Source organism: Diabrotica virgifera, chromosome 5 (assembly GCF_917563875.1).
Source record: "Diabrotica virgifera virgifera chromosome 5, PGI_DIABVI_V3a".
Classification (NCBI taxonomy): domain Eukaryota; kingdom Metazoa; phylum Arthropoda; class Insecta; order Coleoptera; family Chrysomelidae; genus Diabrotica; species Diabrotica virgifera.
Window position 1 is genome coordinate 253,468,962 of NC_065447.1, and position 27,918 is coordinate 253,496,879.

Sequence of the window (27,918 nt, forward strand, 5' to 3'; positions counted from 1 at the left end):
CGAAAACCTATCGATAAACACCAAAAATGACCCTCCAACCCACCCCCTGGAGACGGGGTGGGGGGTAAATTTAAAATCTTAAATAGCAACCTCCACTTTTTATTGCAGATTCGAATTCGTCATGAAAAATTAAGCTACATTTAGTCGAAACATTTTTTAAAATTGCTGATAGATGGCGCTAATAAATCGTATTTTCCAATTAAAGCGCCATCTATCAACAATTCTAAAAAATGTTTCGAATAAATGTTGCTTAGTTTTTCATGACGAATCTGAATCTGTAATAAAAATTGGCGGTTGCTATTTAAGATTTTAAAGTTACCCCCCACCTCACCTCCAGGGGGTGGGTTGGAGGGTTATGTTTAGTGTTATTCGATAGGTTTTCGAAAAGTATTAAAAACCTTTTTTTTGGTTTCTCATTTGGAAGTGTATTTCTCGAGATATTAGACCGTTTCTATAATTTACCTATGGTATCAGGATAAATCGTTTTTCTCAATTATAGCGCCATCTATCCACAGTTCGAAAAAATATCTTGAATAAAAGTTGCTTACTTTTACGTAACGAATCCAAATCTGCAAGAAAAACTAGGGGTTTCCATTTGAGATTTTAAAGTTACCCTCCATCCCACCTCCAGGGGGTGTAGTGGGGGTTGGTGTTTGGTGTCATTGGATAGATTTTTGAAAATGATTGAACACGTATTTTTCAGTTTTTTGATCCGATGTTTAGTTCGCGAAATATTCGACCGTTCCACTACTTTTGGGACACCCTGTATATAAAAATAATACTTCTATATACAGTAATCGCCACCCTACTAGATACACAGGAACATTGAGCTATTACAGTCCTGGACCCTTCACTTGTTGCAATGTTTATTTTGTAATGTATAGAAACTGAATATTAACAAAGAAAGTTGACAAATAATAGATCAGCTGTATTTGACGTTTATAGTTATCATTTTGTTAAAAATGTAAAAGTTTTAAAGTACATATTGTAATATGTTTGATGTTTGAATAAAGTTGTTTTAAAGCAGAGTAATAATACTAATAATTAATGTATTTGTTGTATGGAAAAACAATTATTTTGAATAGGTTCTTGACAGTAACATGACAGGGATGACAGTCACATCTGAGAACCGACCGGGTTAGCACATAAGTATAGCCATTAGGTACGTACCCATGTATCTAGGAGCGTCGCGCTTACTGTATAATTGAGTCCTAGGCTACCGTTGAGCTAAACAAACTAACCACCAACCCTAACCCTCCTAACTCATAAAAACCACCCATACCAAATCACAAACGGGCTAACGCACCTAATCCTGATAACCGCGAAGTAACTCTCTTATTTTTCGTAAACGAATTTAATCCTTACAACACGTGATCCGACTGACCTTTCCACCCACCTTAATCCTAGAAACCACTTCTAAATACGACCAGCACCAAACCTTAAGCAGGCTAACTCACTTAATCCTAAGTTCCCACACCACAAGCCCTTAAACCTCAAACCTCAAGTCCATAGTTAATGTTATGGACTCCAATCATTCATATCACAAGCCATAGATACCCAAGCTTCCAGACCTCAAGCCCATACATCTTAAGCTTGCAATTTTAAGCCTATAAATACCAAGCTTACAATACATTGTAAGTCCGCGCATACACATACACATGGTGGTGACATAACACAAGAAGGTTTTAACAGTTTCTGGGAGAAAAAACGACCAATCGCTATTTTTCACATTTAGGTAGGTTATCTCAGAAACCAAAGCCAAATTGACAATTTGGAGCTCAGATTAGGAATAACCGCACAATTTTTTAATGGCATGTTCCTAAATTTAAGTGGCACCTCTAATCCTTGGACTGATAAGTTCGTAGGACGTAAGCTAATATAGAAAAAAAAATTTTTGGTAAAATTTGATTTTATTATTTAGTTCCCTTCGATGGCGATACAAGAATTATAGCGGTCATACAACTTTTCAATACCATTATACAATTTGTCTTTAGCCTCAAAATAAGCCCCAGTTCGGCGATACCTGTTCATCGCTGTTAAATTTCTTTACAGCAAGCATTCTCTTAAGGTAAGCGAATAGGTAATAGTCGCTGGGAGCCATCTCTGGTGAATACCGTGGCTGCGGAAGCAATTCGAAGCCCAATTCATGAAATTTTGCCATCGTTTTCATTGATTTGTGACACGGTGCGTTATCTTGATGAAATAGATTTTCTTCTTTCTTTTGTTCGCGATTTTGACCGTCAAACGCTCCAATAACACAATGTAATAGTCGCTGTTAATGGATTTTCCCTTTTCAAGATAGTCGATACTGGAATATTATACCATGCGCATCCCAAAATACTGATGTCATGACCTTGCCAGCCGACTGTTGCGTCTTTCCACGCTTTGGAATCGGTTCTTCACGTGCAGTCCACTCGGCTGACTGTCGATTGGACTCCGGTATGAAATGATGGAGTCATGTTTCATCCATTTTAACATATCGACGCAAAAATTCGGTTTTATTACGATTAAACAGCTTCAAACACTTCTTAGAATAATCAATTCATTTTTTTTATCAATTGTGAGCTCTCGCGTCACCCACTTTCCACAGAGCTTTCGCGTACCCAAATATTCATGCACAATATATCCAATACGTTCCTTTGATATCTTTAGAGTCTCAGCTATGTCGATCAACTTCACTTTACGGTTATACCAAATTATTTTGTGGACATTTTTGATGTTTTCGTCGGTAACAGCCTCTTTGGGGCGTCCACTGCGTGCATCATCCTATTGACTACAAGCAACGCGCCTCTCGCGTTTTGACAAACTTTGTTTATGTGTCGGCAACGCAACTCTCGCGTTCTTCATATGATTCATCTTATGGGTCTAATATTTCGCTGGCATATGGAGAATTACCTCTTATTGTCGGTGGCAGTCAAAAGGTTAAGACACGAAATTCCTTTTTATCCATTTTTTTTAACCAACACAAGTTGCGTCACTCAAAATGCCATATCTCATGAAATAATAGTTCGACAGCTGTCAAATTTATACACGCATCTTTTAAACGTTAGGGTTGACTAAAAATCATTTGGATTTAGTACCAGTAGTGCCATCTATGTGTCAGCCTACGAACTTTTCATCCCAACGATGTTTCTCAGAGCTATTTTTCAGTGTCACAGTTTTTTGATTTTTTTATAACGCATTAGTTGGAAGTGACGGAAGAAAGGTACGTCCGTGATAATACACATTTATCATTTATTCTAGTTGTTGATAGATGGCGCTATAATCGAAAAAAATTATTTACGTATCATCTATACGACTATCATCTATACATTTTATGCGACTATACAAATCAAAGAACAGAACTTTTTATAAATATGTTTATGTGACTATACAAATCAAAGAACAGAACTTTTTATAAATGCAATAAACACGATTGATTTGTTTTTATACCAAATTGAAAATAAAAGGGTTATGCTGCAATAACCTTCTCATATTTGGCTGATTACGATTCTGACAACTGTCAGATTTAACTAAAATGTCATGCAATGATTCTCGACATTCTTAAAATCATATAAGACGTTTTTTTTAGCGTATGGACTTTCACAGTACGATAAATACACAAATATAATATATATTATTCAAACACTAAAATATAACGAATGAATCTAAATATTAATGTCCAATTTACATAGTCATCCACAAAGTCCTGGAGGTTTCCACGGTAGGCACGATTTATTCAATCTGAAACACAATGACTTATGGTCTGTCTAGGTGATCCACAATCGCACTGTGGACTTTCCGCACGACCCCATTTGAACAGAGAATCAGCACATTTACCATGTCCGGTACGTATGCGATTAAGCCTCGACCAGGTGGACCGGGGCAGACCCGATCCGATGAAACCCTAGGTTGGGGTGGATATCTGAATATAGTCTGCTGCTATTGTTGGCATCCATCTTGTGGACCATTGCCTTTGTATATCATAGGAATCACCAATTGTTCGGGCAGATCTGATTGGAGGATTTGTCTGGTATGTCTTGATGGATTGGTAATTGTATGTTGGCTACAATTTTCTGGTACTCTCTCACCAATGCTGCTGTACGGCGTAGATCTGGTGGAGCAATATTGCTCAAAGTAGGCAGCCATCTCACTGGGGTTGATTTTATTGTTCCTGTGATTATTCTCATGGTTTGATTAAGTTGGACATCGATTTTGTTTGTATGTGCACTATTTAACCATACTTGTGCACAATATTCTGCCACTGAAAGAACCAAAGCTAGAGCAGAGGTCCGAAGAGTATCTGCAGAAACACCCCAAGTTGTTCCAGCAAGTTTTGTTATTATATTGTTTCTTGTTCTCAGCTTACCGGCTGCGTTTGTAAGATGGCTTTTGAAGGTGAGTGTTCTATCAAGTGTGACGCCTAGATATTTGGGGTTGTTGTTATGTTTGATAGCTGTATCATTTAGAGTTACATTGCGAGTATCGCCCGCAAGTTGATTCGACAGGTGAAAGAGACAGGTTTCAGTTTTGCTTGTGTTAGGACGTAAGCGCCAGTTCTTAAAGTAGTTACTTAGTGTAGTTAGGTCCTCGTTTAGAGCTCGTTCTCCAGCTTCCTTACTATTATCTTTGTTTTTATATATATATTTTGTTTCGGGTATATCTGCCGTATAAAGGTTAGATAATAAAGGAGCTAGCACTGAGCCTTGAGGTAAGCCGTTGTTAAGTTTTCTAACGTTACTTCGTGCGTCATTTATATATACATGAAACAGTCTGTTAGTTAGTAGATTGTTTATCAGCTGACAAGTTTTGAGACAGGGTATGATTTTCATCAACTTATAAATAAGGCCCTCTCTCCACACAGGGCCTTATTGTATATATGACGTCAAAATTAATGACACACTGAAAGAAAGTTCTGAGAAGAACTTTAGATTATAGTCGTTTAGAAATGTAATAGGTAAATCATTTTTTCCGATTATAGCGCCTCTATCAACATCTAGAATAAATGTTATAAATGTGTATAATCACGCACGTACCTTTTTTTTGTCACTTGTGACGCAGTGAAAGAAAGCTCTGAGAAGCACCACACTAAGTAGAAAGACTGATCAATTATTATATTAAGAACAAATACCACCTTGGTTCAAACAAAAAATAGCATACACATTCCACTATTCTAAAACATAATTGTATTTAATATTCGACTTGTTCTAGATTTTAGGCATCTGCTTCGCTCAGAACTTGCGCGCCGACATCTTTGCTCAGAAAGCCAAGTGGCATTGACAATCAAGAACTCCCACTGCCGTCTAGTACAGAATGATGTACCGGATCGCGTGGGAGCCCTCAGCAGCTCAGATAGAATTCGTTTGAAACTGTCATAACTAAGGAGGAATCAACCCGGGAGGACGGTATCAGCTAGTATTGTTGTATTTCTTCGACATAGATATAGAGTGGTACAGAGAGTATTTGTCAAGTAATGTTATTAGTTATTGCACTATTTATTTATTTAGCATATGGCATTTTGATTCGTTTAAAACCAAAAATAATATTTACTCTTTTGAGTTTTATACAGAAGAAGCTTTGAGTTTTATATGTCCTGAAGAAGCTAAAGGGGTGGTACTTAAACTGCTTCTTTGGTCCTTAATTGATTAAAACTCTATTTCTGTTCAAATACATTATATTTTCAATTCACAATATCGATGACTAAACCATAGCAATTTGTTTACAATAATAATATCGCGACCTATCCTAACATCGTGTTGGCATCGCCTTTACGTTAATACTTACTAACTTACAACCCTATATCGCCAGGGTAATGTTTATATTATACAGGGTGTAACAAAAATACAGGTCATAAATTTAATCGCGTATTCTGGGACCAAAAATAGTTCGATTGAACCTAACTTACCTTAGTACAAATGTGCACGGAAAAAAAGTTGCAGCCCTTTGAAGTTACAAAATGAAAATCGATTTTTTCCAATATATCGAAATCTATTAGAGATTTTTTATTAAAAATGGACATGTGGTATTGTTATGACAGTATTATTTAAAAAAAAATTATAATGAAATTTGAACACCCCATAAAAGTTTTATGGGGGTTTGTTTCCTTTAAACCCCCCAAACTTTTGTGTACGTTTCAATTTAATTATTATTGTAGCGCCATTAGTTAAACACAAGTTTTTAAAAACTTTTTTGTCTCTTAGTACTTTTTACAGAAGTCAGTTTTTATCGAGATATTTGAATATTTGTCAAATCCACCACATATTTGTATATGGTAAAGTACGATTATGGAGACTTGGTAATAATATGAAAATTTATTTATGATTTACATTTTTAGGTATATTTTGAACCATATTAAAAAAGAAGCCACATCTCGATAAAAGATGCTTTATCAAAAAAATACAAAGAGGCAAAAAAGTTTTAAAAACACTGTGTTTAACTAATGGTACCGCAGTAATAGTTTAATTGGAACGTATACAAACATTTGGGGGGTTTAAAGGAACAAAACCCTCATAAAATTTTTATGTAAACATATTAAAAAAGAAGCCGCAACTCGATAAAAACGGCCTCATCGAAAAAATACTAAGAGGCAAAAAAGTTTTAAAAATATTTAGTTTAACTAATGGCACCAGAATAATAATTTATTTGAAACGGACACAAAAGTTTGGGGGGGTTTAAGGGAACAAAACCCCCATAAAATTTTTATGGGATGCACAAATTTCACTATCATTTTTCTTTAAGATGTTCTTGCCATAAGAATGCCACATGTCCATTTTCAACAAAAAATCTTTAATAGTTTTCGACATATTCGAAAAAATCGATTTTCATTTTGTAACTTCAAAGGGCTGTAACTTTTTTTGTGTGCATATTTGTACTAAGGTAAGTTAGGTTCATTCGAACTATTTTTGGTCCCAGAATATGTGGTTTAATTTATGACCTGTATTTTTGTTACACCCTGTATACGTTGGTCGAAATACGTTCTCGTATAGAATCTGCTTTTCAAAGAATGAAAAAATTCCTAATAAACTCTACCGTATCATTGGATATCCGATACCATTTTTTAAAAATTTTCATTTATTCCATATTGCTATACGGAGTGGAAACATGGACTCTATGAACTACAAGTATGAGGCGTATAGAAGCCTTTGAGATGTGGGTTTTACGAAGGATGCTGAAGATCCGTTGGGCAGAGCACGTGACCAACAACGAGATGCTGAGAAGAATGGGAACTGAGAGAGCAGAACAGAAAAACGAGTTATCTAGGACATATTTATAGATAAGAAAGATACAATTTTTTACCACTCATAATGAAAGGGAAAGTGGAAGGAAGAAGAGGTCTAGGAAGAAGAAAATGCTCCTGCCTGAAGAACGTAAGAGACTGGACAAGCATGGACACACATTTGATACTAAGAACCGCTCAAGATAGAGAGCAATTTGCTGTAGTTATAGCCAACCTTCAGTAATGAAGAAGGCACCTTAAGAAATAGGAGAAGAATGTTGATATACACCTTTAAATAATAAGAAGTCATTTCAATGTTATTCGAGGTTACTGAATACGTTGAGTACTGAATGAGTTAGCTTGAGTATTGACTGAGGTTTAAACAGATTTATTACAGAGTGTCCTAATATTACTACACTTAGTCCAACGTTGCTCTATTTTTTATCCCTTGCGAAAAAATATGATTTATCGGCAATATTATCAAAATAGGCATTTGTTTGTGAGAAGATTTCGTCGTTGGAACTAAATCTCTTTCCGGCGAGCCATTTATTGAAGTTTTGGAACAAGAAATAGTCACTCGGGGCTAAATTTGCAGAATGGGTCGGATGTGGGAGCAATTCCTAGCCTAATTTATAGATTTTTGTCATGAAAACTGCACATGTGTGCACCCTTGCATTGTCCTGGTTTTAAAAGAACATTTTTCTTGGCCAAATGCGGTCGTTTCTTTTTCAATTTCTCATTGAGTCGACCCAGTAAGCTATAATATTCGCCATTGACTGTTTTCCCCTTTTGAAGGTAGTCAATGTGGATGTCAAGAGGCGGGAAATTCAAAAGGACACGGAGATTCTTGTATTACATCTTTAATGGTTTGGTTAACTATGTTGCCACATGAGGAAGATGCTAATTTGACTTAGTTGTAGATGTGCATATCCATTAAGGTGTTCTTTATGGCCGATGCCTTCTTGAGAAAAGCATGTGCCATATCAGAATTATCCGACGTTGGCGATCACCAATGCGAAGTCTTCTCGATCTTCTGCAATATGAAATAATTGTTCTGCATTTGATATCTGAGTCCATTCAAGAATGTTTTTTAACCAAGAAACTTGTTTTCTTCCTACACCTCTGCAGCCCTCTATTTTGCCTTTAAGGATCAGTTGTAATATTTTATATCGATTTTTCTTCACTCATTCACGCCTATTCTGTAACTCATTTCGATGATAGAAGTCAGTAAAATCGAATAGAAGTGGCCAAGTCGAATAGAAATAGTCCAAATCCGTATTCCATAACTACTTCGGAATCTCTACAATCGTAATAGTGAATAGAAATCACTTCGACAGCATTTACCCTGTCGAAAGGAGATTTCGATTATCGGAATTGTGGTTGACGCAAGCGCATTTTGTTTTGTTTTGACGTTTATATTTTATATATAAAAATAATTGATTACTACTTATTTTATAATTATTTATAGTGTTTGTACCTTTTTTAGCTGCGTAATTTTTAGTCTGTGGTGTTATTTGTAATTATATATTTAATTTAGACATGTTGTACGAGTATGAATTGGACCTTGTACCTAACCTTATTTATTTAATATTTGGCTTGGCACATGAATGAACGTTTGCCCCTCGCAGTGTTGCCATAATTTTGTTAGTTATTTCTTGTACAATTTCAATCAACGGTATAATGTACAAGAATAGCATACGATAAACTTCTGATGCGTTGATGGATAAATATATTATACCAGTATCATTGTATAACTAGACTCCTTTCTTAAACAATGCCAGTATAGGCCAGGGTAGTAAGACAAAAATATACCCTGTTCGTGACACTTCAGCAGCCAGGGTACTGAAGCGTTTTTTCGACAAGTAGTACCTATAGGAACAAATTGTAACTATTTCCTGCGTAGGATCTGGCGGCCATTTTTATTTATAAACAATTAACTGTCAAAAAATGGCATTTTTCCCTTTTTTTTTTCAAATCAATGGAAAACAGTGAAACTTGTGATTTTTTTAGTACAAATGTCTTTGAGATTATGGAAAAAGCTTTAAAATGACATATTACAAAGTTTGATATACTCATTTATTGTTAATATAATTGCGAAAAAAGTCGAAATTGCAAAAAAAATATTTTCGCATTAACTGTTGTAAGAATTAGTGTACAGGTTTGAAATTTTTGTCAAATAAGGGTTCTTTGGTGCTTAATATGTGATAAAAATTTCAAAGCGATTCATTTAATTGTTTAAATTTTATTCGAATTGTTTATCTCAGAGAGCATTTTTTTGCAATAACATAAGTCAGAAAAAAATGACGTTAGAACCATTCCACAGGTGTCAAATGGAAGAGAATGAGCTATATTTTCAACTTGGTTTAAAAAAAGCGAATAAAAATGCATTTATTAGTAATAAATAATTATGTAAAAGTATCGTAAATCTTTCCTTATAAACTTTTTGGATAACTTTTTCCAAAAAAAATTAACTTTTTTACCCTGTTTTAAGTGCACAACTACCAAGTAATATTATTTATATCATAATTTATAAAAAATTGTAATAAATATATATAATTTCTTGTATAACAAAATAAAAAGTTTATAAGGAAAGATTTACGATACTTTTGCATAATTATTTATTACTAATAAATGCATTTTTTATTCGCTTTTTTTAAATCAAGTTGAAAATATAGCTCATGCTCTTTCATTTGACACATGTGGAATGGTTCTAACGTCATGTTTTTCTGACTTATTTTATTGCAAAAGAAATGCTCTCTAGGATAAACAAATTGAATAAAATTTAAACAATGGAATGAATCGCTTTGAAATTTTTATCACATATTAAGCACCAAAGAACCCTTATATGACAAAAATTTCAAAGCTGTACACTAATTTTTACAATAGATATTGTGAAATTAATTTTTTTTGCAATTCCGACCGTTTTTCGCAATTATATTAACAACAAATGAGTATATCAAACTTTGTAACACGTCATTTTAAAGCTTTTTTCATAATCTCAAAGATATTTGTGCTATAAAAACCATACGTTTCACTGTTTTCCATTGATTTGAAAAAAAAGGGAAAATGCCATTTTTTGACACTTAATTGTTTATAAAGAAAAATGGCCGCCAGATCCTACGCAGGAAATAGTTACAATTTGCTCTTATAGGTATTACCTGTCGAAAAAACGCTTCAGTCAGTACCCTGGCTGCTCGAGTGTCATGGGAAAAACCTTATTATCCTGGACTAGTATACTTGTATATTTATCAGTCAACGCTCATAGTCTGAACAAATTATAGAAAAGATGCCATTTTTGGGAAAAGTTGTTTAGCAGTTATTTCAGCTCTAATCGAATCTTAAAGATTGCATATTATTAGTAATATCGATTTTAAATTATAGATTAATAATAATGAATTAATAACATCAATTTAAATATCTTTGATTTAAAACCATTTATACTTCTTATCTTCACTTATCTTTTTTATTTATCAGTTTATCTTTTTTTATATCAATTTTAATTAACTTTAATTTAAAACCATTTATCCTCTTTTGAGCTTTTTGCATCCAGTATTTACACTAATACTTTCTTTACTTTTCAAAACTTGAGGATAGTATGAAGAAAGTATGAAAACATTGAGGATATGGCAACGGTGTCAAATTTTAAATTTAGATCCAGTCACCGAACAATAATTTCTCTGGTTAATGCGGGGTTGCCACCACCTCAGAACCGCGTGAAATAGAAGTCAGAGGTTTCGATTACGATATGAGTTACAGAATACCAATCCAAACACAAAAATGACGCGATAGATATCAAACATTCCGATTTCGGGTAATTACGATTCGACTTGGTCATTTCTATTCGATTTGTTAAAAGTTACAGAATAGGGCTGTATGTCCCAGCTAAGACATTTTCCGGTATTTACCAGTCTTTAGCAGTTCTCTATCTTTGTTTACCCTCCTTGGTACTTCTTCGTTAGTTTTTCTTCCTGTCCAAGGTATCTTCAGCATCCGCCTATGAATCCAAGAAATGGAGTTATTTATTTTAAGTGTAATGATTTTGTTATATTTTTTAAAATAGTGTTAACAAATGCTGCCAAATACTAATAATTATTTAATAGAGACTTGATAAATACACTCTGTATTGAATATTTTTGTATAAATATCATTGAATTTAGCATTTTTGAATTTTCTTACGTTTGTTCAAAAAATAAGATTTTTTTTGATATATGAATTTGATTCTGAGATTACGGAAAAGTTTTTGGAATTATTGGAATGAATCATCTTGTGAATTTAAAGATGTTTCTTTAGGCTTGAGGACGAATTAAGCTCACAAAATCAAATTTATGTCACTCACTTGGCAGGTTGTAGTTTTTAAGAAGTTTTTATCAATTTGTCTATTCGAATTTGTATGTTGAAATATTCCAGTATTGTAAAATAATTGAAAGACATATTTTTCATAAATTGTTAACTTGTACTGTGCCTATGACAGCATTTATCGTATATTAAAAAAAATGCGGCATTGAACAGAGTATTGAGCTTGAGATTCGAATCTGTGGTTATAAAAACCAATATTTTAATTTTAGAGCCATCAGGTATAGCACTTTTTAAGAAAACACTGTTATATACAGTCAATTCAAATTAAGTCATAGAACATTTCTGTTTGCCCAGAAGATAGACCAAAATGAAGATAGTCTGCTAAGATTAGTCCACATATCCAACCAATGTGATGTAAAATAGAAATTGATGGCATCAGTATTGAACCAGTAATAATAATAATAATAATAAACTCTTTATTACAGAGACAAAATAAAGAAGTACAAGTACCAAATATAACAATATAGGAAAAAAATCTCTGTAAAAGGGACAAGAGAACAACATAGCACAACACGAATGCTGTGCCTGCTGATCAAAGCTCTGGCCCTTTTTTAACAATTAAAGAACATTTTCTGCTGGCATATATAAATCAAATATATAACAGTTATATTACAGTTAATTAAATTTAAATAATAGAAATAAAATAAAAAAGAAACAATACAGGTGATAGGGCACGAAAAGTAATGTTTATAGGGTACTATGTGTTGACTCAAGAAGATGTAATTTCATTTTTCTTTTGAATGAGTTAATAGGTAGTTTTTTCATTGATTCAGGGATACTATTATATAAGTTGTAAATATTATAAGAGTGACTTACGGAATGTTGTTGTTTTGTACGTGGGTGGAGATATCAAACCTTTGGATCTGACATTAATATTGTGAACATCTGTCCTGAACTTAATTCTGTCATATAGATATGGCGGACATTTTGTTACTATCATACGATGATAGAGACAAAGAGCATGGAGCTTTCGTCGGTTCTACATATCAAGCCATTTAGCATCCTTAAGCTTATAGGAGACACTCTTATACTTCCTAATACCGTAAATAAATCTAAGGCATGACTTCTGCACTTTTTGTATTCTATTTATATCAAACTGGTCAAGACAAGGACCATACACGACATCTCCATAATTAAAATGCGATAAGACTAAAGACTCCGTTAGTAATATTTTATGCCTAGAGCTTAAAATATGTCGATGCTGAAATAATATTTTTAATGAACTGTATGCTTTTTGAATACAAGCCGACACATGTTTTTTAAATTTAAGATCAGAATCTAGGAATAAACTCAAGCTTTTGGACACATCAGTGCAATTAATTTTATTATTTTGCAACAAAATTTGAATATTTCTCCTAATACTGTCTTTGTTTTTACCGAAAACCATAGCGGATGATTTAATAGGATTTAATTTTAGTTGATGTTTTTCAGATTCAATTACGAGTTTAGATAAATCACTATTAAGCTTTTCTGAAGCACTTGTAAAGTCTGTAGGAGAGAATGTATAATACACTTGAGTATCATCAGCATAACAATGAACACTAACATTATCTAAATTGGATGTTAAATTAGAAATATAAATACTAAAAAGAAGTGGCCCAAGGATAGATCCTTGCGGAACACCTTTAGATATATTGAATAAATCAGAAGCTCCACCGTTAGTTTCGACATATTGCTGCCGATTACTAAAATAACTTTTCAATAATTTAATCGCATCTAACGAAAATCCGACATAGTGTAAAATACCAAACAGTAATTCATGAGAAATAGTATCAAATGCCTTAGATAAATCAAGAAGAATCAATACAGTACATTTATTTAGGTCTGGCCCTTTTAGAATATCATCCACAATATTTAGCAAAGCAGTACTACAGCTATAGCCACTGCGAAAGCCAGACTGGAAGGAAGGAAGTATTTTATATTTATCTAAGTGACTTTTGATTTGGATACATAATTTTTTCTAAAACTTTTAATAGTACAGGCAACAGACTAATAGGTCTTAATTCACCAAGCTCTTTTACTTCCTTTATTTTAGGAATTGGTAGAACTCTTGCAATTTTCCAAGCATCGGGAAAAACATTATTTGCCAAACAAGTATTAATTATGTCAGTTACATAACGAACAATGAATGGGCAACACATAAGTATCATATCAATAGTGAGTAAGTCAGAACCTGTAGATTTGGATTTTATTTCTAATAGTAATTGATAGACGAATATTTCCCCAACAGTCTCAAACTTAAACAAATGTGAAGAATTTTTTCTAACATTAATATTATAAAAGTATAAAAGATTCAGATCAAGTGGCATATTTGTTAGAGCAGTACTGGAATTACTCTGTCCAGCTATGGAGACTTGGACAAAGAAAGAAGAGATTAAGTACAAAAAGCAAATAGATTGGCAGGATGCCTTCATAACACTATATGGCGAAACCGACATCACCGGCGCTAGGGTATAAGTCGCCCGCCTGCGAAACTAGCATGGGCGCCCTTCGGTTTCTTTTAATTTAGTATTTTGTATAGTATGTACCAGCAGAAAAAAACTCATTTTGGCGCCCCCTAAACAGGGGCGCCCGCCTGCAGTGCATCCCTTGCAGGCCCGTTATCGCCGGCCCTTTTAACACTGAGATGAAGTCAATAATTTATAGTCACTGTAGGACCAGTAATGACATGCATCAGAAATAAAATAGCCTTAAGGTCTGGCGCATATTGAACCTAAGCGAGTCACAACCTGCGCTGGTGGAACCGGTGACCTGTGCAGTTATTTTTCTAGCGTGGCGCATATTGATCACAAGCTAACCCGACCGTCGGCTGTCGCTGTAACGAATAGAGATGGGCAAAATAAGTGCAAACGTGTAACGGTTACTATTGATACCGGTTCTCAGTGGTACTGAGTACAAATACTGATTACAAAATACTGATGTATCTGATCCTTGTACTGGATTGAGTAGGCAACTAAAAAACGGTAGTTCCGTACATGTAACTAGTAACGTTTTAAAAATATCTTACACGTCCCTAGTAGTCGTAGCGGTATGACTTTCGAAAACATCGAATTTGATCATAAGCGGCTGCATAAAAAGATATCTTACACTGAGTATTCTATTTCTACATAGGTACCTTTATAATAACAAGCATAAGTTAAACACTGCATTGATTGCGATTACAAAAACGGTTCGCATGTTTTAAATAAGATTTTTGCTGATTATGTTTTTGCTAAAATATTAAATAGCACAAAAAATACAATTCACAACCATCATTTAATTTTTAACGATAAACAAAAGTCTAATAAATATATGATGCCAAGTTTAAAATTGATCGACTTTGTCGATAACTGTGTCATTAATAGATATTTTTTACCATGAATCATTTTCCAATGATTGTGTGGATTTAGAAATACATACTAAACAATTTTTTGATCTGTATAAAGGAGATTATAATTATGACACATTATGGTACTCCTTATTTTTCAAATAATATGCTCTTGTAAACGCATAACTTTGATTTATTGGCTAAAGCCACACTAACTACAGAGCCGTGCGGTACATCTTTTTAATATGATGCAAGTCTTCGAAATGCCGCCTCTTGATTATTACAGAAACTTAACTTTTATTTTTATTAAATGAACCTACACAAATTGAAGGACATCTTTTATTTTAAAAGCAAAACATACTTTATAGACCTGAATCCGGCAAACTGAAAATTTGTTAGTAGCTTAACGGTGTCTATTCGGACAAACTTTGATGTACAGGAACACTGGAACAGGAGAAGGTTTAATAGTGGAACAGGAACGTTACATTACGAAAACGTCCCATGTATTTTGTCGGACAGAACAAAAAATCGATTTGTTACCCTTTCATTAAACTCTCATGCAAAAATCAGACTGCTATTACTAACAAACATGATTCCTGTTATTTGACATGTTCTTCCTGTTTCACTCATTAAAATGCCCAGTAAGTGATAAACACCAGTCTAATTTTTCCATGAGAGTTTAATGAAATGGTAACAAATCAATTGGAAGTTCTGTCCGACAAAATATATGGAACGTTTTTGTAATCTGACATTCCAAATTTTTAACCTGTTCCACAATTAAAACTTCCCCTGTTTCAGTGTTCCCGTACATAAAAGTTTGTCTGACGAGACACCGTTAAGCTATTAACAAATTTTCAGCTTGCTATTAATCAACTTTTTGTTGGTACGCGGGATCCAGGCCTAGAAATACTATGTCACAAATGATGGCGTAATCCCTTTTCTATAGGTATAAAAATTTTGTAAATATCATTCATTTCTTAAATCTACACAACATTATCATTAAAAATGATCCATTACTAAAAACCGTTAAGCATATCTGTGAATATCGCATAACCCTCGAATAAAATGTGTCATCATACCGGGCTTGTTCATGCTTAAAAATAAAATATGTAGACAAGATATAAATATATGTAATAGGTAAGCAGTTTTTGCAACGACAATCCAATTACAATCAGTGTTGTTTATAATAATAGGAATTCCGAACGAGTTCTATTAGCTTTTCTACGTCCATCTCGAAAACAAAACCGCAACTGAGTCACGCGCCCCACGACACCAGAAAACTGTACGCCGATGACAAACGTTCGCATGGCTAGACCTGGCACCGTATTGACTGATATTAGGATGCGCAGAACTCTCTACGCAACTCGCAGGTGCCAGGTTGTGTTCGCTTAGGATCAATTTGCGCCGGGACTAACACAAAGACTACTGGAAACGTCAGAAATGAGAGTACTGAGAACAATAATTACAGAAAATACGCTGAGAGATCGAAAGAGGAGTGAAGATATCAGAAGACAATGTAACGTACAGTGTATAAACGAATGGACACTAGATAGAAAAAAAGAATGGAATAACCACATAACCAGAATGGGGGAGACACGTGTACTCAAAATAGCAAGAGATAAATCACCAATCTACAGAAGAACTATATGACTGCGCAAAAGTTGGACTGATAACCTTCCATAGAAGTATTAATCCGCCAATGAAGAAACAGAATGGCTTAGAAAGGGGAAGAAGAAGAAAAAATCAAACATGGCGTCATGTCAAAAGGTCCTTAGGTTCATTTTATTGTCTCATGATGGCAAATAATAAATATATAAAAATTCTAAATATTTAAAGTCTCGTATCAGTTGCTGATGAGTTTTCAAGATTTTGGTCTACATACTATTGATACATTCTCCTAATTTTTATTTTATTTTAGATTTAACTACTTTCACAACGTTTATACTCGCACACATATCTTTTTATACATTTTCAATACTCTGTTCAAACAGAATCCATTAGGCAGTTGTTAGATCTGATCTAATTTTTGACTGAATTGTATAAACCTATGTATAGATGTCCCCGTATGACTCAATTTGTTAGAGTACCATTTAGGAGACGCCATATATAAAGTATATTGTACGATCCTTGACTTTGATGTTGGTAAATTAGTACCAATTTTTTGACAACTTTGTGATTAGACCGTAGAAATTGAAACTTTACTTGAACTATTTTAAAGTGAAGTATTACCATTGTGATATTGTTCCGTTCTATTTTTTTTAGTTTTTAAGGCGCATACAGAAACAGGAACAGTTTTTTTCTGTCTTAAAGAAATTGATTCTAAAAAAGCAGGATTAAATATTGTGTTCTTCAGTGACTTCAGGATGACGGAAAGATACTGATAGATGTAAATCATTAGTTGACACTGGCGACAAACAAAAATTCTCGTCTACAATTCGCGGTGTGCAAGTACTTGGAAGGGAAACGAGAAACGACCGTGCGCGAGTCGCGGAGAAATATTGCAACTATCTTAAATAATTCATATTGTCAATTGAAATTGTCAAATTGACGTATATTTCATACCTTCTGTAATTGAAGCAGAAAAATTATATATTGCTCCACAATATTGATATGATATGCAATTATTATATAAAGGTAAATTTAATTAATTGTATTTTGCTTGCAGTACTGCATTTTAATAACTAATTTTATTTACTACATACAATTGTTTACGTTTGCATAACATAACCTGCATCTTATTTTTTCTTCTTATTATTTTTTTGGACTATGGCCTTGACAATTATCCAGCAACCAGGACTACTATAATTGGCCAATATAATTAAAAGTGCGAATAAAAGTACAGAGCGTAGAAATAGAGGTCGCTTTGCCGAACTTGCACGGTCCCAATACAATTATTGGAAAAATATGGTGTATACTGTGTATACTATATGAAAAAATATGACTTCTGCAAGATAATACAGGACAGACTTGACATGGCAGCAGCACTAAAAATAAGTGCACCCCAAAATGGTTTAGATCGCGGAAGTTCTATTTTGACAACCTCTTTATTATACAATAGTGTAGGAAACAGAGGTTGAACCTCGAAAAATGGACACAAGTCCGGTTTTATTTTTTTCTGGTATATCAAGGGGTGCTTATTCTGAGACTAAAATTTTCTTAAAAAATTTCGCCCCGGAACCCCCCTTTTCATTCCTTTAAAGGGGGTAATTTGTGGTTTTTGCGAAACGTAGCCCTTCCTGTGCGTTTTACAAAAAATTTACTTAATAGTAAAATGAAGAGGACTATATTTCCTGCTATTTATTTCCCGATAGCATATGTCTATCACACACCGTTTAGCGGGGGTGGCGCCCCAAACTTGACAAATTTTTAAAAAAGATGTTTTTTAAAAAAATTATTTTCCCCTAACTGTACTAAAAATTAAGAATAAACCCTGCGGCAATTAATCGCAAATAAGTGTTTGATTTTTTGGTATAGGTTTCATTTAAGGGCAATTGCAAATTTTTTAATTACAGGGTGTTACATTTTAAAAAACCCCTTCTGAACCGCCTATGCTAGAGTAAAAAAACTTTCAGCGATTATCCATGTACTGGTGTTATTTACAAACTTCTATATAATGCACCCCCATTTTTTTCCGGAACCACCCCAAAAAAAAAGGAGAATTAATAAAGAAAGTGATTTTCTTGGAATCGTTCACACACCATGCCCTTTATCAAAATGCTTCATATATTATTTTGTGCACGTTCTTATTACCCATGGACGGACACCAAAAGCGATTTCTTGATGCAACCCCTGTAGCAAAAAAAATAAAGTGGGGGTTGAAATTTTTTTTTTTGCTTTTTGGCCCATATGTGCATATGCTCCATCAATAGGGTTTTTCATAAATATATATGATAATAATTGCAACATCCCTGGGGAAAGTACCCCTATCCTTGAAAATAAACTGCAGAAACTACCCCTAGCCCTTGGAGAGCATGTTTTTACGATTTTCTCATTACCTATGCATTTTTTTAAAACAAAACTTATACAGAATTAAAGACCAGTATTTTCTCTACAAATAAAAGTCATATGCATTTTTTTCACCGTTACGGCACAGTGGCGCTTGGAGGCGGGCTCCAGTTTTTGTTTTTTTTTCGTCACCTATTCATTTTGTTAATAACGTACTTATGGAAAATAAAAGAACACACTGTCTGCTACACATTATGACCTATGCATATTTTATTTTCTTTGCACCCTAAAGCCACAGTGGTGGCCCAAAATCAATTTTTGATTATTTTCTTTATTAATTCTCCTTTTTTTTTGGGCGGTTCCGGGGAAAATATGGGGGTGTATTATACAAATTTGTAAATAACACCAATACATGGATAATCGCTGAAAGTTTTTTGCTCTAGCATAGGCGGTTCAGATGGTATAAAAAGGGGTTTTTTAAAATGTATCACCCTGTAATTAAAAAAATTGCAATTGCCCTTAAATGAAACCTATACCAAAAAATCAGCCACTTATTTGTGATTAACTGCCGCAGGGTTTGTTCTTAATTTTCATTACAGTTAGGAAAAAATAATTTTATTTTAAAAACATCTTTTTTAAAAATTTGTCATCTTTGGGGCGTCACCCCCGCTAAACGGTGGGTGATAGTCATATGCCATAGTCATATGGTGGCCAAGCTCCTTAATAATCGAGCCATTTTTCAAAATTTGAAATTTTTCGCGAGCCGCAATTAAACAATCATTTAAAAGTGTAAAAACCTTTACTAATTCAGGATACTTCAATTCTTCATTATCCTTCCATCTTTTTCTCGGACGGCCTACTGATCCACCGTCTCTCAAAAAACACTGTCTTTAACAGTGTGTTTTCCTCTAATCTTACCACATGATCTGCCCATCTTATCTTAGCTTTTACACATCTTACGATGTTTTCAGTCCATACACAATCACCAATTTAGCTTTGCGGCGCCTTTTCCACTCTCCTGTCAATTCATCTCTTTGAGGGCCAAATATCATTCTGAGAACTTTCCTTTCGAACACCAGTACCTAGCTTATTTATTTCCCGCTGATGTAGAGTCCATGTTTCACTTCTATATGTAACAGTTGAGCGAATAATTGACATACAGTCTTAATTTAGATTGTCTTTTTAGCAGCTTAGATCTTAATAATGATGACAGGGAGTGTTATGTCTTTTCCACGCAGCTATTCTTGCTGATACCTCTTTTTAAAATTGGTTGTCATCTGTGATTAGCGCCCCTAGATATTTAAACTATTTTACTACCTCGAAGCTGTGGTCATTATTAGTTATGTTCTGCCAAATTCTGGGTCTTGGATTTTTGGTTATTAATTTATTTCGTCTTTTCTTCATTTATTCAACGGCCCAGACAACCCAGAGAACTGTTTGTTCCTCGATTCATTATTAGATAGTTATGTTCTGCTAAACTCTTGGTCTTGGATTTTTGGTTACTAATGTATTTCGTCTTTTCTTCATTTATTCGACGGCCCAGACAACCTGTTTCTTCCTCGAGTTGTGAAATCCTCTTTCACGTCTCTTGTAGATTGAGCGACTGCACCTAGATCATCAGCAAATGCCAACAATAGTTTTGATCCTCGATTCGCAAATCCCCTTATCAGCTCAGATAAGGGGTCTCCTTGTTTAAGTCATGATCTTACAGTCTTTTATATTTGTTTTCAGTAATTAAGACATTTTAAAACACAAAAATTAAAAGTAATTCAGGTACATTTATTGAGAGCCGCAAATAATCCTTCAAAGAGCCACATGTGGCTCGCGAGCCACAGTTTGGCCACCCCTGTCATATGCTGTCGGGAAATAAATAGTAGGAAATATAGTCTTCTTCATTTTACTATTAAGTAAATTTTTTGTAAAACGTACAAGAAGGGCTACGTTTAGCAAAAACCACAAATTACCTCCTTTTAAAGGGATGAAAAGGGAAAAAATAAAACCGGACTTGTGTCCATTTTGCGAGGTTCAACCTCTGTTTCCTACACTACAACAAATTGTAGACATTTGATAGAATAGGTTAAAATTATGGGACGCTTTTTGAAAAAAAAAATACATAGAAACAGGATATAGAAAAATTAGACAGGGCGACACCGTCTCCCCCCAACTAATTACTACAGCTCTGGAATATGCATTTAAAAAATTGGATTGGGCTAAAAGGGGAATAAATATTAATGTTGAATATCTAAGCCACTTGCGCTTTGCAAATGGCATTGTCATTATAGACGAGAGTCTAAATGAAGCTCACAATATGATGGAAGAACTAAAACAGGCAATATAGTAAGTAGACCTGAACATAAACTTTCAAAAAACAAAATAAATGATCAATTTAGATCCAAGTTATATCTATTTAGAGCATGACATTAGAATAGGAAAAGACAATCAAACTTGTGAGATCCAGCGTCGTATAGGCTTGGGATGGGCAGCATTTGGCAAGATGCGACATATTCTAAAAGGAACGCTACCGATTTGCTTGAAGAAAAAAGTTTACAACCAATGCATACTGCCGGTAATAACATATGGTTCCGAAACTATAACTTTGATTAAACATTCTGGAATTCAATTGAGAATAACCCAAAAAAAAAATGGAAAGAGCAATGTTGGGAATAACGAGAAGAGATATGGTACAGAATAGGATGGTGACAGAGAGGACCAAAGTATAGATGCCATAGAAAAAAATTGAACTAGTGAAATGGAGATGGGCTGGACATGTAGTACGTTTAAATGATAATAGGGGAACCAAAAGACTCATAGCATGGAGAAGATAGGTAGACCACCAAAAAGATGGATTGATGACTTGAGAAAAACAGTGGAAAATTGGATACAGAAGGCACAAGATAAATATAGAACAATGGAAGAATATGGAAGAGACCTATATCCAACAGTGGATGCAAGAGGTTGAGGAACGATGATGATGATGAAATAGTTTAAATATCTAAGAGCAATTTTAAAAGAGGAAATTAGACATGGAATGAAAGAGGGAAAGAAAGGAATTAGGAATTCTTAATTCAGTATGGATGGACCGACATATAACAGAGAAAACAAAGATTCAAATTGAAGAAGCATTTGTGGACTCTTTGTATGGAAGTGAACTATGGACTTTAAATGCTGAAGCAGAGAGAAAGTTAGATGCAGTAGAGATAAACTATCTTCGATGGAGCGCCAGATTATCAAGGCGCTATGTAATTACTAACGAAGCCATTAAAGATAGATTACACGCTACCGATACGTTAATTAATAGAACAGAATGGAAGTGTCTTAAGTGGTTTGGATATCTTCTACGGATAAAAAAAGTTAGATAGCTCAGTAGAGCATTTAGATGGAATCCGCTAGAAAGAAGTAACATAGGAAGAACAAGATTGTCCTGGAGTGAAAATATCAGGAATTGCATTGGAGCGCAGGAATTTGGAGGAGGACACTCAAGACAAGGAAAGATGGCGACTAGGCATGGGAATCCCCTAATATACAAAAGATATTCTGGTATGACAAGTTGAATATTTATCATTAGAGTTCGGAATTAAATTTTATAAAGAAACGCAAAAAAGCGCTTAAAAAGCATAATGATTTTATGAAAAAAAAAAACATTTTATTATACAAAAAAAGCATGATAATAAGCATATAAATTTTGACAAACCATTTTTTTAAGAAAAAATATATATAACAATTTCGGGGCCTCACACTCAAAACATCTTTGTAATATCGAAAAGCGTATTTCAATGTCCACACTGGTTATCGCTGCATACTATTTATACTTTGCCACTACTGTCGGATCCATATTTATATCTTCAACATGTTATCCATTTAAAACTGAAAATATTTTCTTTATCTTTTGAAACCCTTCGTTTTTTGTTAATCCAGGGAAATTTTGTTAAATTTTCCAGGGATCTTTTTTTGATTGTTTATTTTTTGGATCGACTCAACTAATGAAATTTGCTGTTTCTCTAAATATTTTATTGTTTATTGTTCCAAAATACGTCTTTTCCGATGAGACTCCAACAAGAGTCGAAAATCGTCGATTCAGAGGGCTGGACTGTGCTCCGTATTCTAATTGAAAAATAAGATTGTTTTGCCTTCGCATTGCAACTGAATAAAAATGGAATTTTTATTTTTTTTTTATTTAAAACACAAAACCACATCAACCGCGCAGGGTTATTAGTGGATATAAACAATACAAAGTATTACATTAAGTAGAGTTATACAATTTGATGTCTTTTAAATATGTTAACACTGATGAAACTTTTTTGGTGCGGATTGTCTTGAGGTCATCGTCTGTGATTCTATGGGATCTTCTTTCTTTTTGAAATTGAGAACACTCTTAATGTGATTGGCTTAGCTTCTACGTCTGTTCTTACAAAGATGGCTACTCCGCCACTTGCCTGTTGTGCTATTCTGTTTTTTGGAAAACATTGGTAGTTTTGAAGATTAATATTGGATTGCTTAAAATGAGTTTCTTGAAGACATAAGATCTTTGGGCATGTTTAATTTATTAGAAGTTCTAATTGTTCTAAATGGGTGTAGAACCCATTAATATTCCACTGTAATATATAGGGGTTAGACATTTTCGAGTTCTGACTGAGAATGTGTTTCATCGGTCTCTTCTGTGGAAGAGAAATTATTGGGGCTTAGTTTCTTTCTTAATCGAGTTATATTATTTTTTAATTTTGAATTGTGGGTATAAGCGTGAACAAAATTAAGGATCTGAATTAATTCGGCTGTTTCGTTCGAATAGTTTTTTGAGGTTATTTCGGGATGTTTTGCGTTTAATGTGTTTTCGAGAAAGTCACATATTTCGTCGAAGTTAAGGACAAGTGGTGGTGATCTGTTTGCGATTTTGTCTTTTATTGTCTCTAGGGAAAGTAAAAGTTCATCTCGAGAATTTCTTTTAGACGTTTTTGTTTTTTTCTTTGATTTCCTTGTTACTGGAGAAGTGAAGATATGAGAATCGGTCTGTGTGGTGTTTTGGTTGATTTCTGGAGACGATGAGATGAGCCTTTTTAGATGTTTTGTGACGTTTGGAATAATTTTAGGTTGTGTTATTTCTAATGCAGTAAGATTGCTGATCTTGTTGGAAGTTGATGATGTTGGGATTTTTAAAGTGTTTGTTTCATTTGTATTATTTGTAGGTCTTGACATGTCGTCAGTTTCTATGGTAGATTCTAATTGGTTATTAGAGACCTGTACGTCTGGGATCTGATCTAATATGTTTTGGAAAGATGCTGGGTGATCGTTAGAGGTGGATATTAAGGCTTTGTCAGAAGGTTTTTGTTCTGTTTGGTTATAAGGTAGATTTGTTATATATTGTGTGTTTTGGGAGGTTTCTGGAAGAGCTTTAGAAGTGGTTGGATTATAATTGGTTGGGTCAGGATTTGTTGTATTAGAAGTGGGTGAATTAGAATTGGTTGAGTCAAGATTGGTTGTATTAGAAGTGGTTGCATTAGAAGTGATTGTATTAGCATTGTCAGGACATTCTGTTTCCTGGTGACCAATAGTCTTGCATTTTGAACAGTTGAATCCTTCTATAGAAAGGTATAGTCTGTAAGTGGTATTATCATGAGAGATCATGAAAGAATCGGGAATGGACATATTTTCTAAAGGTGTGATAAATGTTTGCCTTCTAAAACTCAAGACATGGCTGTATTCGCTTTCAGGCATTCCTACCCTAAGAAAAGTCATTTTAGAGATGGCGTTTATACCCATTTTACGTAGTTCTTGTTCAATTAACGTGGTTGGAACAGAAGGACCAGCGTTTGATATTATCAGTCTTAGAGCTGGAGTGATAAGTCTTCTTATTTCTACTTGAGTTTCTTTTATATTGACGTATTTGTGGGAATGCAGCAATGAATCAACCATATTTTTAGAAGAGAGATACATACATATTCTATTATTGGCTATTCTGGAAGCGAACGATACGTTACGTGGACCAACTATTGAACCGACGGCTATGATGTACTCTTGAACTTTGGTTCCTTCAATACTAGAAAGAACTATGGCTTCGTCTTTTGTTGGTTGTTTAAACGTGTTAACAACACTGGAATATGAGATGTGAGATGTAGTTTGGGTAGTGTTCATGGTGTTATTCGACGTCATGTTTGATTAATTTTGGAGACGTTGCAAGGCCGGCCCTGTCGCCGGTTCAAAAACTGGTGTGGATCTTGGCCCAAAACTGGTCCTATTTATATTTCTTGGATATTTTATAGGTTATATTATTATTAATATAAATATAATATGATGTGATTTTTGGTACTCACGTCAGGTTTGCGAGGTTTACATGGTGTTTCCACTATAACACTGTGGAGGAACTAACAAAATAATTTTAAACTGTGTTTTTATCATTTAAAAACTGATAAATTTTCTCAGCGGTTTACAACGTGATGTATATTATCATTGTCAGGACCGTACTCCAATTTTTATTTTATTTTTATATTGGTCGTTACTTCTTTGAGTAACTAGGTCCATTTTCTGTTGGAATTTACCAGCTGAACAGACGGGGTCGTGAATTGTAAGTTTTTGAATTCCCTCTTGTCTTCTTCGCTTCAGTATCCGTCTGGCGTGCAAATTTTAGATGCTATGGAGGTGTTCCCAAGGAAATGGACCAATAATATAAGTTTTCAATTTAAAAATCTTTTAGTAATATTTTAATATTTTTAAATATTATTAATATTGCTATTAGGATTGAAAACTACTTCATCATGTTCCAAAATAATTTGGATTTGGATAAAACACTTTAAGATTAATTTGATGCTGTTTTGATCATATCTGGTTCGGCGTGGGAAAGCATTAGAATAGTAGTAGAATACTATTTAGTTGGTGGGCACAGCCTCGGGAAGATAAAAATTTGTTAATGCTTCATTTACGAATCTTGAAACTGTATTGTTATTTGTTGCTTCTCGTTCTTTTAAGCACACTAAATAACTCTTCGTCAAGATTTCTTCGTTTTTACTTTTTTTCTGGTTTCCTTGTAAACGAAATGAACATATTTTTGCAGAGTACTTCCATCTGGCACATGTCTTTGACAGTACTTTTCTAAAAATGATTTAAAATTTTTATTTAGTGGGAGATCAGTGTCCACCATTGCACTGTATAGATCAAAATTAAATTGCTGCTGTTCGCAAATGCAAAAAATGATAATAGTGTTTAAAAAAGCACCAAATAAGCACAAAAATTCGAAAAGGGTATAAAAATTAAGAAAAAAGCAAAAAAGGCATAAAAAAGTGGTGTCAAAATGACATTTTTGCATATTTCGTTCATATTTAAAAAGAAAATAGTCCTGCTTGTATTATTGACCATAAGCATTATGCTTACAAATCCGGACTCTATTTATCATTGTTTGGTGCTTTAACTTTAACTATTTTTTTTGTGAATCTGAAAGTACACCTGCAACAAATCTAATAGAAGAATATACGAGACAAGAAAAAAACTGTTTCTGTACATTAATAGACATTCCTTTAAAATAATTTTAAACGATTTTATGTGATTATTTTTGATAGTCATTATTTTACATGTTTTCTATTTCTTGTATTTACGTCGCTTTTATATTTTATTTTTACATATTAGGAATGAAACCTCTACGTGCTATTTTTAACAATAATTATTGCTTTTTAATATCTATAATTTTGATATTTTTTATGGAGAAGAATTAGGTAGATCCATTGTTTTTCATGACGGCAAAAACCTAAACCATCTGAGATTTGAAGATGATGTTACTAATAGCAAAAGCAGAGAAGAATTGAAGGAAATGCTATTAGACCTAAATACCAAAACAAAAGAAATAGGATTAAAAATAAATCTAGTAAAAACTAAATATCCAACCAACGAATCTCTAGATATAACTGGGAATATAACTGTGGACAACAATAATATAGAAAAGGTTGAGTCGTATATATAGTAAGGACAAAAAATAGAACTGTCAAAGCTTAACGTAAAGGCTGATTTAAATAGAAGATCTTCCTTAGCGTGGGCAGCATTTGGTCTATTACAAACAGTATTTAAAGTAAACTTACCAAATACTTTAAAGGCAAAAACGTCGATTTTAAAATTTTCCACATTTGTTTCCTATTGACTGGATCGAAAGCCTCTTCAAAGTCGATAAAACTTACATTTATATCTTTCTACCATTCGTTGGCTTGTTCGAGGTTGATTCTTAAGGCACATATCTGGACCTCGGAGTAAACTACGTCATTTCGAGCAACCGTGTTTGGGGTGTGTTTGCAACAAAGGATAGAGCACTTAAAATGTTATAAAAATCTGATATATCTAATAGTTGTTTGATAGACAATTTTTCCATATTTCAATAGTAATATACAACCAGCTCGTATAATCCACTAATAAAATAAGTTAATTAAAAGATCTTCAAATTCAAAACAACACCATCCGCAGTTTACCTCCGAAGTGCAGATATGTGATCTATAGCGAAATGTTTAGCACGAAAGCCTGCTTGGTTACTCCTCAGTTTATTGTCCAATTGTTCTTTCATTCTTTCGAGCAGGATTTTTGTTAGCACCTTGGATGGAGTTATTGATTTATAAAATTTGATAAATCAGGTCAATACAATAGTATTTGTAAATAATCATTACCAATGGATCTATCTAAATCTTTTTCTTTACTTTTTTTATTCACTAGTATTTGATCAACGTTTGCTGCAGAAAACATTTTGATTTGTTTAAAATTAATTTACTGATTAATTTCAACTGTGAAAGATATGTTTTGATGCAGGAGATGTTGATTATTTGCTGTGCGATTGTCTGAATCGATTATTAAGAATTGTCAACTCAATTGTAACAATAAGAAATGCGAATAAAAGTATTTAATTATAGACATTTGTAATAATTTTGTTTCATTTATGACAAATTAAATAATTATCCAATCCTGGATCGGTTGATTATTGGATATTAGAAGTTTTAGGATAAGCATTTGGCGAGAAGAAACAATGCTAGATAAATGGAAAGAAGGGGTTATTCTATCAATCCACAAAACGGAAACAAAAAGCAAAGTACTAACTAGCAGGGAATAACACTCCTAAATATCACCTACAAAGTATTTGCAAACAATTTGCTAGAAA

At 33.7% G+C, this 27,918-nt stretch overlaps 1 protein-coding gene across 3 annotated transcripts in view; it reads left to right on the forward strand.

The window, feature by feature from the left end:
• LOC114326712 (tetraspanin-5) overlaps positions 1-27,672 on the forward strand; it is a 67,548-nt gene extending 39,876 nt beyond the window's left edge. For all 3 annotated transcript variants that reach the window (XM_028275134.2, XM_028275131.2, XM_028275133.2), the window contains one exon: positions 5,191-27,672. In XM_028275134.2, the coding sequence (XP_028130935.1) occupies positions 5,191-5,259 (69 nt within the window). In that variant the 3' untranslated portion in view covers positions 5,260-27,672. The remainder of the gene's footprint in view (positions 1-5,190) is intronic.
• The last annotated feature ends 246 nt before the right edge of the window (positions 27,673-27,918 follow it).